Source organism: Hemiscyllium ocellatum, chromosome 5 (genome assembly GCF_020745735.1).
Source record: "Hemiscyllium ocellatum isolate sHemOce1 chromosome 5, sHemOce1.pat.X.cur, whole genome shotgun sequence".
Lineage (NCBI taxonomy): Eukaryota > Metazoa > Chordata > Chondrichthyes > Orectolobiformes > Hemiscylliidae > Hemiscyllium > Hemiscyllium ocellatum.
Window position 1 is genome coordinate 25,495,402 of NC_083405.1, and position 16,555 is coordinate 25,511,956.

General features: G+C 40.0%; 1 protein-coding gene across 2 annotated transcripts in view; it reads right to left on the reverse strand.

Annotated features, from left to right (window-relative positions):
- Window positions 1-16,555, reverse strand: part of osbpl3b (oxysterol binding protein-like 3b) — a 222,673-nt gene that overhangs the window by 132,126 nt on the left and 73,992 nt on the right. For both annotated transcript variants that reach the window (XM_060824591.1, XM_060824590.1), the window contains exons 3-5: window positions 8,149-8,265; window positions 866-919; window positions 31-144 (exon numbers count right to left, since the gene is read on the reverse strand). In XM_060824591.1, the coding sequence (XP_060680574.1) occupies window positions 31-144; window positions 866-919; window positions 8,149-8,265 (285 nt within the window). The remainder of the gene's footprint in view (window positions 1-30; window positions 145-865; window positions 920-8,148; window positions 8,266-16,555) is intronic.

Genomic DNA, 16,555 nt, shown 5'->3' on the forward strand with positions numbered 1-16,555 from the left:
GTATAACTTTAGGAAAAAAGTATTGAGTACCTTCAAATGATATATATGCTCTTCTGTATCTATATCAATGCATTTTGCTTTTTTCTTTATTGACATCACAGACAGGCCAACATCAATGCATCCATGAAGTTTTCCTTTCTCAATCTGAATAAAAACAACATTATTTCAAACCTCACCCTGAGATGCAGGTACAGAATTAGCAGATCCCCATTTGAAGTGATCAAACGATTCCAAATATTAATTAACAATTTATAGAACATATTTTTCGTGCTAAGGTACCCTTAGAGAAACAAAGACCATTTCTAAAGTCAATTCAGGAAGGTTTTTAAGTCGCAGTGATCTGAGGCGAAGAAGCTTAGAGTATGGAGTTGGATGCACCGAGATATCAGAGGAGTTCAATGAGATTAAAATAAGGGCGAAGGACACAGTTGTACAGAACCCGAGTATCACTTTTTAAAAAAAAGCAATACAAGATTTCTGAAGCACGGGAAGATTTGAATACAGGAATCACACTTTTTAAAGTCAGGTGGCTCAAGCTTCAGTGCAGGTCAACAAAACACACGAGTTATGGATGAAGAGTAGTTGGTGTAAGTTTAAAAACTTTTCTACTTCTTTTGAACTCAAGCTTGAAGAGGGCAGAAAATAAACAAAGTATATAAGGCAACCAGTTAATTCTATTTATGTTAAGAATTCAGTCCGAATATCCAGAGTTGCAAATTCTGAGCCACAATCAGAAAGAGGAATATAAAATTTTATTGTTGTTACTCAAACAAAATCTAGTAAATGCACTGATATCCCTATACAGTTTACAACTAGAACAGCATTACAAAAAAAGTCTTCAAATGTGATTTCATTTTATACTTACATCAGAACGAGATTTTGAGTACTTCATGATCCCTTTATCTAAAGAGAAGTATCGCTGGAAGTGAAAACGAGAATATTTACTCAAGACTTATCCAAGTCAGAAAACGGTTTGTATACTAGAATAACTCCATAACAATCTTGGTTTCGTACCTACAAAGTATTAACAAAAAGACCCTGCAGATAATTAGATTAGCTCTCACTCCAGTACAAACCATACATAAAATCTAAACCCATATGTATATCTGATGTTAACCATTATTCTTAAAGCAGCATGCAATTTATGGAGTCTTAAGCAAACTTTGCACCTGTACTGGAAATAGAGAGTCACAACTAACCATTATTTTGAGTACAATGGTCATTGAGGTTTACAGTATTGAAAAAGGCCCTTCAGACCATCAAATCTACATAATCAAAGACAACATATTTATACTAATCCCATTTTTTATCACTTGGTCTATAGTCTGGCATACGTCGCAACTGCAAGTGTTGAGGAAGTTTCTGCCTCTAACTCCCTTCCAGGCACGAGCTCCACGTAATCACTAATCTCAGTGAGAAAGATTTTTCCTCACATTTCCTCTAAACCTCCACCCCTCTACTTTACATCTGTGCCCCCAGGTTTGTGGTCCTTCCATCAATGGGAAATGTTCCTTCCTGTCTACCCTATATCCTTCATAACTTTTTACATCTTAATCATGGGCCCCAAGTCTCCTCTGCTCCATAAGCTACACTTAGGAGAGTCAGGAATTAAACAAGATCAGTCACCATTATTTTGTTAAGGGGAGGTCATGTCTGACCAACCTGATGTTAATTTTTTTTTTGAAAAAGAAGTTTAACATTGTTTTACTGAAATCATGCACCATTTCTTATATCAACTGAGGAATGCAACAGGAATATTCTATTGAAGAGGGAAATTAGTGGACTTATGAGGGATTAGTGCCTACAGACGGGTAATTAAATCATAAAATTTGCAATATTAGATCTACGTTAAAAACAGTGGCAAAACTATTCCAACTAAATATAATAAACAGTGAAGATGATAATAGGACCTCAGGAGTTGACTGAAATAGGCAAACACTTTGCAGTTGATCTTTATTGCAGGAGAGCATGAGTGAATCACTTAATAAGAGGCAATATTAACTGAAATGAAGCTACAGGTATACTTTAAGAGAGTTAAAACCAGCAGAACTAGCGGACACAGCACCAAGTGTTCTCAATAAGGCAACAATGTAACACTTGGTCGAACAGCTCGATTAGCTCATTGCCTGGAGATAAGAACAAACTTGAATTCGGCCAATCAGTCTAAAATATATCCCAAAAAATATCAAACTCCAATCCAGTTTGAATTGAGTATACTGACAATCTTAAAAGCCAATGACATAATCTGATGCCCTGGAGTATAAGATCGGGGAAAATTAAACAGTTGAGAGGAGAACTACCAAGCCCAGCCTGTAAATAAACTTTTTGAAAAATAGCTCTCTTAAAAGTACCTTCTCCATTAGTAACCTGTGATGCAGAAATTCCTAAGAAGAAAAGAAGACACAGGAAGATCTGAATAAAAGCACAAAAGCTGCCTGGTCTTGACAGAAGGAAGTGTGGTTTTGTAAATCTTAACTGGGAGTTTTATCGGACTAGCATTATAGAAAGGAAGGTAACAGATAGGTTACAGGAAGGAATGGTAAACAGTTGTTTGTTATTCTCTGTTATACTTTAAGAAATAAAGTTAATCATTTTTACTTTAAATAGGTCTTGGCCATTCTGATTTTTTTTTAAACAGATTACTGTAAGGGGTAAACCTTTTGTGTGTTCCTCATTTTAAATGAAGCAGGAGGGTTTACCCCGTGCCATAACATAAACAATACAATTCTGAAGGACTGTTGGAACAGACTTCTTTGAAACTAGCAGGGCAAGATGAGAAAACAAAACAGAACTTTTGACTTTAAAAAATAGGGATATGGGTCAGGATGTTTGCAATCTGGAAGGTGGGATTTAAGGAAAAAAAAGAAGTGTGTGCAGCAAAGGCAAAGTCCTGGTTTCCATTATAATAGATAGAAAAAGGCCTCATTTTTTGAGTTGAGAATGCATATGAATGGTAAAAAGGAACATGATCCCCAGGAAATAAAGTGGGATGGTTTTCAAAGAATTTCAAAGCACAAATAAATATTTAAAAATTAAAAGATTTGAGTAAAAGTGTTGATGATAATATTTTAAATGTGTCTAAGTTTCTTCCAGAATTTTAAAAATATTATCCTATTTTATTGCATGTAAACAGAATGAAATAAATGAAAGGGAAGCATGAGCAGTCAGAAATCATCAGCAGATTGCTGGTGTTAGCAAATCACTTACAGAAATGGCCTGAAATTTGTGGTCAGCCAATGAAGGGTGTGCTCAACACTGATTTGAACAAAGCTGCCCTAAAAGTCAGTAATCTCTTTGGCATGAATCGCAGCATTCCCAACATTACATTGGTATGAAGTATACAGGATCTCCAAATATTCCAGAAGAGTTAGGGCAATCAACGCTGCATATTTAAGTATATTCACAGACAATAAATATTATGAATATTCTTCAACTTTCATAAGTTTTACAGAAAGCAGAAGTTTAAGAATTGCGCAGTAGCAGTAGAAATATATTAATACACATTTTTATAATGCTTTTATGATTTATCAAGAAATAAACATTATCTGTAGCTATGAATTGGCATGCTGGTAAAAGGTCCTCTTTAATAAAGGCATAACATTCATGTTGCAGTTACAATTGTGAGAGTACGAGAGAGAGAGAGAGAGAGAGAGAGAGAGAGAGAGAGAGAGAGAGAGAGAGAGAGAGACTGAGTTTGGATTGAGGTTCTTGTAACATCAGTGAACTCGAATTGATTATTATCCACAGAGTTCAACATCACATTCTGTGGAGGAGCACACCATCACTGACAGCAACTTGATTTTCTCATTTAACAATGCACAAGCTGACCCCAGAAATTGCTGTCAGTTTCAGACAAGTATTGACAGATGTTGACAGTTTCCTGTCATTATTACTACAGAATCCATGCCAAAGCAGTTGAATAATCATGGACAGAAGAGGTAACTGAGATCTGGAAAGATAGGTTGGAGAATTGAAAAACAAGCATAGTCAGAAACAAAGCAGAACACTAGAGCATCATTTGGAGTGGCTGAAGGGTGTGCGAACAGATCTTAGCTTGCTAAAAATAGAGAATGAGGAAGTGATGATTGTAGATAAAAGAAATTACTTCAGAAACATTGCTGGAGTGCTCAACGGCTAAAACTGAAATCATAAATTAGTTAATTTGAAGAGGTTGTTCAAGCTCAAGCTAAACAAGGCTCCTGGTCGACAGGTTTAACGCCAAGGTTTTGAAGTATGTCAAACAATTCAGCCCATGCATATCTTTTCAGAAGTGACTGAAAACAAGTCAAGTGGGGTATTGAACAGTATTAAAAAAAAACAATGGGGGGATACACAAGTAAACTAAAGATTGGTTAGCCTTACATTCACTATACAGGATGTATCAAGCAAAATACAAGGAAGCATTCTAAGAAGTATGATCTCATAACAGTTGCTCAACATGGATTTAAACGTAGGACTGTTATAGAGAGTCAGAGATGTAGACCATCTTTGGTCCAACTCATCCATGCAGACCACATACCCGAAATAAATCTAGTCCCATTTGCCAGCACTAGGCCCATATCATTCTAAACCCGTCCTATTTCATACACCCATCCAGATGCCTTTTAAATGTTGTAATTGTCCCAGCCTCCATCATTTCCTCTGGCAGCTCATTTGCCCTCTACTTCTGGACTCCTCCCACCCCAGGGAAAATACTGTGTCTATTTACTCTATCCATGCTCATCATTTTATAAATCTCTGTATGGTCACCCCTCAGCCTGGGGGTGCTCCAGGGAAAACAGCCCCAGTTTATTCAACCTCTCCCTGTAGCCCAAACCCTCTAACCTGGCAACATCCTTGTGTGTTTTCTGAACCCTTTCAAGTTTCACAACATCCTTCCGATAGAAAGGAGACCAGAATTGCACGCAGTATTCCAAAAGTGGCCTAACCAATGTCCTGTACAACTGCAACATGACCTCCCAACTCTGATATTCAATGCTCTGACTCAAAGGAAAGCATACCAAACACAACCTTCACTATCCTACCCTACCTGCGACTCCACTTTCATGGAGCTATGAACCTGCTCTCTTTGTTTCAGCAACACTCTAAGCCCTTACCGTTAGTATATAAATCCTGCTCTGATTTACCTTTCCAAAATGCAGCACCTCACATTTATCTAAAACTAACCTCCATCTGCCACTCCTTTGTTATCAAATAAAAGAGCTTGAGGACGAAAAAGTAGCTCCTGAAATTTACAAGGTAGCCTTCAAGAAAACATCAAGGGAATATAATCTGACTCTTCATTGAGACTCCCATTTAATCATGATGTTGGGATCCCCAAATCTATTGGAAAACCCAGCTCAGTAATCTGTTTGCAAATTTGGAATTAACTTCCAATTATGTATCAGCTGCTCTATCCCGGAAATCATCCATTTCCAGCTCCATGACATTGCTGAGTCTGCTGATTGACGGTCTCCTGCCCTCTTTCGGCTCTACTTCCTGCAGCCTGGCACCTTGCTTGCAGCTGCCACTAAACTAGTCGCTGCTTCATTCACAAGCTGCTTCTCTCCCACTATCGCTCCTGTCCCAACTCATTGGCTCCTTAAGCTCTCATCCAAAACCCTGAACTCACACCAAGATTCATTTCCCTTCACCTGTGCTCACTAAGTTGCATTCCCTTCCAGATAAGCAGTGCCCCAATTTTAAATTCCCTCATCCTTGTGTTCAAATACCATCATAGCCTCAGCTACTCCCTATTCATCTCCTCTATCCTTTTAATGCTCCAAAGTATCTACAGCCCAATGCTGAACTCTCAAGCAGCAGTGCTTTCATATGGTCAAGCCCTGTGCGTTGAATTTCCCTCCCAATCTCTCCACCTTACTATCTCATTACCTCTCCCCCACCCCCACCCGAAGACGTTCCTTAAAATCTACTTCTTTATCAAGTTTTTGATGATCTGTCCTAATAGCTTCTGTATTTCTCTATCTACAGAGGCTGCCAGATCTGCCTAGTTTCTGCAGCAATTTGTCTTTTGATTCATTTAATTAAAATTTCTCCGAGAAGATGACACAGCTGGTAGGTAGAAGAGAAATAATAGATGTGCAATAGTCGGACAATATAAACTGAATGTCTAGACAGCTATCTGGTTGACAGAAGCTGTCAATTAAGTCTCACAAAGTTCAGAGATGACTCTACTGCTTTACACAAGATTTATGGAAATTTAGAGACAAGTATTACAGAAATTTGTAGACGATGATCTCAAATTGGACAAATATCAAATTCTGAATTTCAATATACAGAAGTTAAGAAAATTGCTCCCAAGTATGCTATGTACAAAAGGCATCAGGGCTCAAATTTACATAAGAAAATTGGAAACTCAGGAGGAACTTCTACACTTAAAGTGTAGCAATATGGGCAGTGTCGTAAGAAACCAGAATGAGTTTCAAAAAGGAACTGCAGCGTCTGTGTTAACAATTGTGCTTCATGATTATTAGAAGTGCACCAACACAATAATATGGATCAGTTATATCGCAGCTTACACACTGGAGTCTCCACACCCAAAGGGATGTGCAAAGAATTGCCATGTGGTTCTCTAGTCCTTACTGAAGACAGCTGGCCTTGTAAGTGGCCAAGTGAATAGGGGAACAGGCAGACTTAAGTTCTTAGAATTCCAACAGCGTGGAAACAAGCCCATCAGCCCAAGAAGTCCACACTGACCTTCTAAAGAGTATTCCAATCCCCATTACTCTCCATATACCCCTGATTAATGCAACTAACCTCACATCCCTGAACACTATGAGCAATTTAGCTTGGCCAATTCACCTAACCTGCACACCTTTGGACTGTGGAAGGAAACCGGAGCATCTGGAAGAAACCCACGCAGACATAGGGAGAATGTGCAAACTCCACACAGACTGGAGATGCTGGAATTGAACCTGGGTCCCTGGCGCTATGAGGCAGCAGTGCTAACCACTGAGTCACTGTGCCACCCCATGGTGTGTGAGGCAGGAGCAAAAAGATACACTACACGTGCAGCACAGCCTAAGTTAGCTCCATCAGTTAGATGGAAAGCACAGAGGACTTTGAATAGCAGCATGATGATCATCATACCAATTCCACTTTTAATTACAGATTCAGTGCAAGTTAATATCTGCAACCCTAAAGGCATATTTTACACGAAGCACTTGTATATCATGGCACACTTGCATGGTAGCTCAGTGGCAAGCATTGCTGCCTCACAGCACCAGGAACCAGGGTTCAGTTCCAGCCTTGGTTGACTGTGTGGAGTTTACATGTACTCCCCGTTCCACATGCGTTTCCACTGGATGCTTCGGATTCTTCCCACAGCCCAAAGTTGTGTAGTTTAGTGGATTGGTCACACTAAATTGGGCGGCACTGTGGCACAGTGGTTAGCACTGCTGCCTCACAGCGCCAGAGACCCGGGTTCAATTCCCGCCTCATGCGACAGACTGTGTGGAGTTTGCACGTTCTCCCCGTGTATGCGTGGGTTTCCTCCGGGTGCTCCGGTTTCCTCCCACAGTCTAAAGATGTGCGGGTCAGGTGAATTGGCCATGCTAAATTGCCCGTAGTGTTAGGTAAGGGTAAATGTATGGGTGGGTTGCGCTTCGGCGGGTCGGTGTGGACTTGTTGGGCCGAAGGGCCTGTTTCCACACTGTAAGTAATCTAATCTAAATTGTCTGTAATGTCCAGAGATGTGCAATTTAGATGGATTAGCCACGGTAAATAAGAGGTCAAGGGGATAGTGTGAGATGCTATTCAGTGTGTCGGTGCAGACTTTCTGGGCTAAATGGCCCCATACCGCACTGTAGGGATTCTATAATTCAGTGTTATATAGGACAGTTTAAATTTTTTTATAAAAATTTGCGTTGGGATGGGGTAGCTGAAAGGGAAGTAGTCCTTCAATTGAAACTGGTTTGAGTGTCTCTTGTTTAGGTGGACCAAATGTCAGTTCCTACCTAAAACAGACAATGTATTGCTCATAACACAGAAATGCAGACGTACATGTACTATATACAAGTAATACACAGAAATACGCAAATACAATACACTCATGAATCTACTGACATATCAGTGCTTATTTTTAGAACTTATATTTTTATGAGTTCAATTGCCTTACCACAGTAGTGCGCAATTATACACAAAGCATACCTTATGCCAGCCTTTGAGGGGCCACTTTCTCTTCTTCAGCAAGTAGCCTTCTTGCTTCTGAGGTTCTTGGATGTAACTCATACTATCTCGAAGTCCTTCCACAATCTCCCAGCTATCCTGCTCAAGAAAAATATCAAAGCATTCAAGATATTTTTTGAAATACGAACATTTCACAGTAGGCTACAGAGAGCTGCACATTTTAGTCCCTTCTGATAATTTATTAATCTACAAACTCAGTTGACTTCTGATCATGCATTCTGCTCTGCAAGTGCCTCTGCAGCTATTTCATGCACAGTAAAATACATGATAAAAAATGAGCTAGTGGTTGTACACAACATAAAAGGAAAACTGATGGGGAAACAGAATCATAAGTGATAATATGATTAAATATTTACTGAAGGATACATTCCAAGTGATTTGGTACAGCAATTCTTCATGAAGTTACTGAACAAACTTAAAAGTAGTGGAGTGTAATCACTTCTCAGCAATAAGTTTAAAAGAGTCAACTCATTAAAATGGAAGTCAGAACGCAAAGACACATTTGAATCAGAAATTTGTAATATAGATTTAGACCTACAGTCAGAACAAGAAAATACATATTTTCAACAAAGAACAAATTATCAAAGCATATTTCGAAGTAAACACAAACTCTCAAACACACTTTGCAGACCATTAAAAAGTGTTTATGCGTTTCATCAGAAGCTAATTGATCTGTTGCTGAATCATGACACTCCCACTACAGGTGTGAGATTTATCCAGAGCCTTTATGTAGTCCAAAGCAATAAGCACCAGGCTAGAAGGAGGATCAGATATTTTTAAAAGTCAAGGAGTATAACAACACTGTGTACTATCACTAAGATTATTCAATCTGTACACAGAACAAATATTCAGAGTCAGATTACTTCAGAGATAAATATTGGAGGCCAGAACATTAATTCACGGTCCTCTGACAACACAGCACAACTGGCAGAAACAGAAGAGGACATACAAAATACCATTACTCAAGTCCAAATCTGTAAATTCAGAATATGGGATGTGTATTAGCATTTGAAGTACAAAAATAATGGTAGTTAGAAGGAATATGTTGGAATAAACTAGAGGAAGATCTGAAGTGGATGGAGTCACCTTGGAACAAGTTGTTTTAGGAGAAGTTACAACAGAAGATGTCAGAAACAATACCAAAGTCTTGTGTTTCATCAAGAACAAAGAGAATGTTGTGAAGTGATCCGAGAAAAGAAAATCAGTACTTCTGCTATTTGATTTAAGCTAAAATTCTACAGAGATTGCTTCTAAAAAAGCAAATCGAGGCAGCAGAAACAGGGATTGATGTAGGATTAGTTGGATGACTGACCGCACTTACTTTGGATGAGAGAGGATGGTACAAGTGACATATATCCTGACAGGAGAAGCTACAAGCAGCAGCTGCAGGATTAAATTATAGAATACGGTAGAAATGACTGAGATATTGTTCTGATCAGCCAACTAGTCTGCTCATACTTTTTGGGAGTGAAAATTGCCATCCTTACCCAGTTTGGGCCATGTGATGCCAATCTAACAGAATGGTTGACTTCTGACTGCAATGCAAAATGGCTAAACAAACCACTGAGGAGAATAACTTGAGATTTTGTAACCCTTCACATTGAACAATTAACTGTCCTGCTGGCTTTTGGCTATTAGGCAACAGGATGCATAAACAATGCGATGCTTTTAGCCTGCGTGCAACAGCACAAGTGTTACTGGTTCACTATGATCTCAATATAGGTACTGGTCATGTGGAATCTGGAGCATAATTCCCACGAACAGAATGTTAGCTCTATGATCTATACCAAGCGCAGGCAGAAGGAATTAGTTTAATTTGGCACCATGTTTGGTACAACATCATGGGCCGAGGGGCCTGTACCTGTGTGAGGTGAAAGTGAGTACTGCACTTGCTGGAGATCAGAGTTAAAATTAGAGTGCTGCTGGAAAAGCACAGCAAGTCATGGAAGCATCCGAGGAGCAGGAAAACAATGTTCCAGACAAAAGCCCTACATCAGGAAACATTCCTGATGAAGGGCTTTTGCCTGAAACATCATTTTCCCTGCCCCTCGGACGCTGTCTGACCTGCTGTACTTTTCCAACACGACTCCAATCTTGACCCCGTACTTGTGCTGCACTGTTCTAAGTTCTAATTTTATACAGTAAACACTTCCAGCACTTAAAGCAATTTGCATTTATAATGTGTACGCAACACCACACAAGTTACTTCTCAGAAATACTACAAAGTTTGACGTAAAATCACATGGGTTATTAGGTCAAAGTGATAGGTTTACCTTAAAAGGAGAAAAATGAGATGGAAAAGTTGAATGAAGGAATTCCAAAGTCTAATTAGCCAAAGACACGACAAACAATGGTGGAGCAATTCAAATCGGGGACGGACAGCACAGAAATATCAAAAGTGCTCAAGGAGGTTGAAGAGATAGGTAGGGTTGAGACCGTGGAGGGTACGCAAACAAGGGTGACAATTGCAAGTATCAAAGCTTTGTTTAAGCCTGCAAAAGACATTTTGTTAGTCAAAGCTGACACTATGAACAGACATGGAAAGTTCAATTTACAGCAACATAAAAATCAATGCTCTCCCAGTTACTGCATTTACAGACATTGAACATATATGCTGCCTGCACAAACTTCTATTCCTTCAATAAAAATAGACTTTACATAGTGGTTTCAGTGCTGAGACGTACTGAGCTAGCTTTGGAACAAGTCAATGGCAACAAAGGAAAATGAGTATGGAGAAGATAATCAGCAAGTTAGAGGGCAAAATTTGTCTCAGGCAATAATTGCCGATAGCTATTTAGCAGCCCTTTGAACAATGCCTATTGACCTCAATGGAAGTTTAAAATTAAGTAATGTAAAATGGACATGCAAATCATTATCACTCTTGAGAACTGCTGTCAAAAAAAAAGAAACATCCATAGTTTTTGAACAAAGGTAGAAGTTGAACACTATTTAGCAGCAGAAATACAAATTAGCATTTTCAATCATAATCTTCCTCGGTTAGTCTTCTTCATCTGCTTATGAGTAACTTACATCAGCAAAACCAAAATCATCCATCAGTCATCCTCAGTTCAAACACCTACATGTCCAGATATTGCTTTGCTGGGAGACTTTAGAATTTGATGAACATTTTCAATATACCAGTAGCTACTTATCTCAAGGATCACCTTTTGGAAAACAGATCCAGCACAGAATCAGCTGCACGTCTGGACAAGTGCTGCTCAAACCATTCAAAAACTTCGATCTCGGACAAAACCGTCCACGTTATTTGCACCATATCTGTAGTGCCCCACAGAGTAATGTGCATAACTGATGGTAAAGCCACTTAACCATGCTCCAGCTTGGAGAGAAGACAATGAAGTATCGTTTCATGATCAATGGTGACCTTCCAGACGCAACAAATGGCAAATTAAAACATTTTGGCGATGTCACTGGTTCCAGCTGAAAAGGATTCTCTGGAATAGCAATTGAGGACTAGAGTGACATTAATAATCATGGCCAGCCCCATCTTTACCATGCTGGGGAAGTGGCAGAGTCCAAGTATAGCCACCACAGATGCTGCTTGGGCCAAAGTGGAAAGAGCAGTACACTCTTAAAATGGGATTTGGTCAAAATCTTTAATCAACTCTCTTCTCCCTTTGCTCTATTGCCACGTTGTGCTATAGCACAAAGTTCTACAACTATAGACTCCTTGACTCCTTGTGGGCGGCACGGTGGCACAGTGGTTAGCACTGCTGCCTCACAGCGCCTGAGACCCGGGTTCAATTCCCGACTCAGGCTGTGTGGAGCTTGCACGTTCTCCCCGTGTCTGCGTGGGTTTCCTCCGGGTGCTCCGGTTTCCTCCCACAGTCACAAAGATGTGCGGGTCAGGTGAATTGGCCATGCTAAATTGCCCGTAGTGTTAGGTAAGGGGTAAATGTAGGGGTATGGGTGGGTTGTGTTTCGGCGGGTCGGTGTGGACTTGTTGGACCGAAGGGCCTGTTTCCACACTAAGTCTAATCTAATCTAATCTAATCAGAAAACATTCCGTTTAGCTGTTTTCCACATTTTGAAGTTATCAAACAAATCAAGACCCTATCTGTTCTTCAACCAACAAAAACCTCATTTTTTCATTTCAAGAATAGGTTGTTCTTCCAGTGCCATGGCCAAGAACAACATTTACTGATTCATTTACATCAGAACTATAACACATCTGGGATGGTTGTTACAGCACAATCAACTCCAGGATATCATTAGGCTCCTTGCACAATAAAACCTTTGCACAATAAAACTGACTAGTTCTATGCACTCTGCTGATGAGGGGACAAGGAAACCCTGTCTCCTCTCAGACTCAATACACAAAAACCCTATGTACTGCTAATAAACTGGAAGGGAGGGTAGCTCATTTCTAAAGAAAACTATATCAATGGCTCTTACGAACGCACATGTACCAAATATATAATAGATATGTGCAAACAGAATAACTGAAATTCAATACTAAAAACGTAAGCTGCTGATGCTTAAGCAAAAAAGATTAATTAAAATTTGTACTCAGTTTAATAAATCACAATTTGGGACAGTTCAATCCTGATTATTGCCATAAGTACACTGTTCTCTATTACTGCTTAACTCCTGCTAAACAATTATTTCAAAGTCATAGCAGATGTTTCTCAATTATTACTTAGGGATTAGCAATTCAGAAACGTGTTCAACACGATCTAGTTGATAAATAGTTTGACAGCATATTGCAGAGTTGTTAATTATCATTTCAGATTAGTTTGATCTATTTTTGTAAAAACAAATTATGACAGTTATGCTGCCACAATTATTTGCTGATAGCTTCAACAACTAAGCAACATTAAAATTTAAACAACAAGAAAGACAACAGGAATCAGGCATTATTTCACTTAATTAAATCCACAAATTCATAGTAAAGTTAATAATCCAAAATTGGCAAAAATATTAACAGGTTTGAGAATAATGGTACAAACAAAAAAAAAGATTCCAATTTAATATTCTAAAATGAATTTTTGCTCAAACCAGCAGAATTAAATGAAAGATCATTTTACTTATTTTCCAATTTCAAACTATACTTTAAGAACACTTAATTTCAACACAGTACAGAAGCTCAGTTTCTTATTTGCTACCTTAAACTGAAAAAAAAGATACAATCCTATCCATCCTATAGATTGTTCTCTGCACATTTCAATCCCACAGGTCCAAGTAAAAGATGATTTGTTAATGTTATTTACGTGCTATATCAAGTTAAGTTAAAAATCACACAACACCAGGTTTATTTGGAAGCACTAACTTTCGGAGTGCTGCGCCTTCATCAGGTGGTTGTCAAGGAGCAACACTCCGAAAGCGAGTGCTTCCAATTAAAACCGTCGGACTATACCAGCTGTTGTAATTTTTAACTTTGTACACCCCAGTCCAACACCGGCATCTCCAAATCATAAATAACATCGAGTTTGTCACACGTTAACTGGATATATTCTACTTCTCAATTTATGAAAAATACTTTTACAATAATGAAATTTACAGCACAAAAGAAGCCACTTCCCCCCCCAAGTGATCCAAGCCAAATTTGTGCTCCACAAGGATCTGTCATGACTAGCAATTCTCACAACAGACTGCTTTGTTGACTGACACTACCTGCACTACCACTCACCATGATATGGGTTTACTAGCACCAAGCGATTCTCCCAAGTTCATATGATTATCATCATGATGGGTACTTAAACATTTCTCAGCAATAACCGTTTCAAGCACGACATGCTTATATAACTGCTTCCCAACCTTTTCCCAATTATTTAGATTACAGATTTGTTTTTCGGATAAATCTTAGCACTCTCTCATCTCCCCACTCAGTCTTGCACTTCACAAATTCACATGGTCTGGAGTTTTCACTATTATAGAGTCATAGAGATGTACAGCACAGAAACAGACCCTTCGATTCAACCTGTCCACGCCGACCAGATATCCCAACCCTATCTAGTCCCACCTGCCAGCACCCGGACAATATCCCACCAAACCCTTCCTATTCATATACCAATCCAAATGCCTCTTAAATGCTGCAATTGTATCAGCCTCCACCACATCCTCTGGCAGCTCATTCCATACACGTACCACCCTCTGTGAAAAAGTTGCCCCATAGGTCTCTTTTATATCTTTCCCCTCTCACCCTAAACCTAAGCCTTCTAGTTCTGGATTCCCCGATCCCAGGGAAAAGACTTTGTCTATTTATCCTATCCATGCCCCTCACAATTTTGTAAACCTCTATAAAGGTCACCCCTCAGCCTCCAACACTCCAGGGAAAACAGCCCCAGCCTGTTCAGCCTCTCCCTATAGCGCAAAACCTCCAACCCTGGCAACAACTTTGTAAAATCTTTTCTGAACCCTTTCAAGTTTCACAACATCTTTCCGATAGGAAGATGATCAGAATTGCACACAATATTCCAACAGTGGCCTAACCAATGTCCTGTATAGCCGCAACATGATCTCCCAACTCTGTACTGGAAAATGTGTTGCTGGAAAAGCGCAGCAGGTCAGGCAGCATCCAAGGAGCAGGAGAATCGATGTTTCGGGCATCAGCCCTTCTTCAGGAATGAGGAGGGTGTGCCAAGCAGGCTAAGATGAAAGGTAGGGAAGAGGTACTTGGGGGAGGGGCGTTGGGAATGCGATAGGTGGAAGGAGGTTAAGGTGAGGGTGATAGGCTTTCTAGTCATTAATATTTGCTTGAAAACATTGACCTGCAATCCTCTTCCCGACCTCTCCGCCCCCACCCCCTCTCCGGCCTATCACCCTCACCTTAACCTCCTTCCACCTATCGCATTCCCAACGCCCCTCCCCCAAGTCCCTCCTCCGTAGCTTTTATCTTAGCCTGCTTGGCACACCCTTCTCATTCCTGAAGAAGGGCTTATGCTCGAAATGTTGATTCTCCTGCTCGTTGGATGCTGCCTGACCTGCTGCGCTTTTCCAGCAACACATTTTTCAGCTCTGATCTCCAGTATCTGCAGTACTCACTTTCTCCTCCCAACTCCTGTACTCAATACTCTGACCAATAAAGGAAAGCATACTAAATGCCTTCTTCACTATCCTATCACGGCAGAACATATTCCTTTCAGACTTGGAAAACTGTTAGGTGGCTGGGTTGAAGACTGTTGACTTTGACTCTTTCTTGATAGTCTGTATCCAAAAGTCCCATGAATCTCATGAATGACCTTCACAGAGGTGATGATGAGATGAAGTGATCTCAGCAACAGCAGTGATTGCATTATTGGTATCACCAACATGTTCATTTTCTCTGTTCTGCAATTTGAGGATTGCTTCTTGCTTACTATGATCTGTGACACTGATACAGAGGGCTCTTCCTGCGAAGATGAAAAATTCTCTGTTCCAACCTTTGCTTCAGAGTCATCTCAGAATCCAATATCATCAGACTTGAATCTGGTATTACAGCTTGTTTACCAAGCTGCATTTCGCTCAGTTACTTCAGCTGAAGTTGTTTCAATCTTTTAAGTGGGAAATTCTGTTCATTCGCTTTCTAGTCATTAATATTTGCTTGAAAACATTGCTTACAGTCCAAATGCCTTCATTGATTAGATTAGGTTAGATTCCCTAGTGTGGAAACAGGTCCTTTGGCTCAATCAGTCCACATCGACCCTCTGAAGAGTAACCCACCCAGACCCATTTCCCTCTGACTAATGCACCTAACACCATGGGCAATTTAACATGGCCAATTCACCTGACCCGCACATCTTTGGACTGTGGGAGGAAACCGGAGCACCCGGAGGAAACCCACGCAGACACGAGGAGAATGTGCAAACTCCACACAGTTACCCGAGGCTAGAATTGAACCTGGGACCCTGGTGCTGTGAAGCAGCAGTGCTAACCCAACAATGGAAAACATTTCTGTCAACTCTGTATCGTTTCACAATGGGTTATGCTTCCTTCATTGTCTTAGGAGATCCGAAAGCAGTATATGGCTGACCAAGCTCTAGCTATGAACCTGGTGATCCCCAAGAATCCCTATCATCTGCTGAATGTCTTCCTGAAGGGAACCTGGAAAATTAAACTCTTGATAGTATGCCAGCAATTTGTCCAGGATTGTGAACAACTGTCAGTGCTCAAAGTATGTTTCTAAACCCAACCTGCTGAGCCTTTGGTCTGGCCAACCTTTGACAATACCAATGAATGGCGAGATGTTCTTGGTCTCTCTTCAGTCTCTGTGATATCGAATTGAGCCAATTGTGGCTTGCTAGTCATCATCTTTTGTTGTAGGACAAAACAAATTTACTATGCCAACATAGCCAATCTCAATAGATGCTCTCTTCTGTTGGGCTCTGTCATGAGTCTAAGGCACCCAATGAACTCCTGTAATGGTTGAATG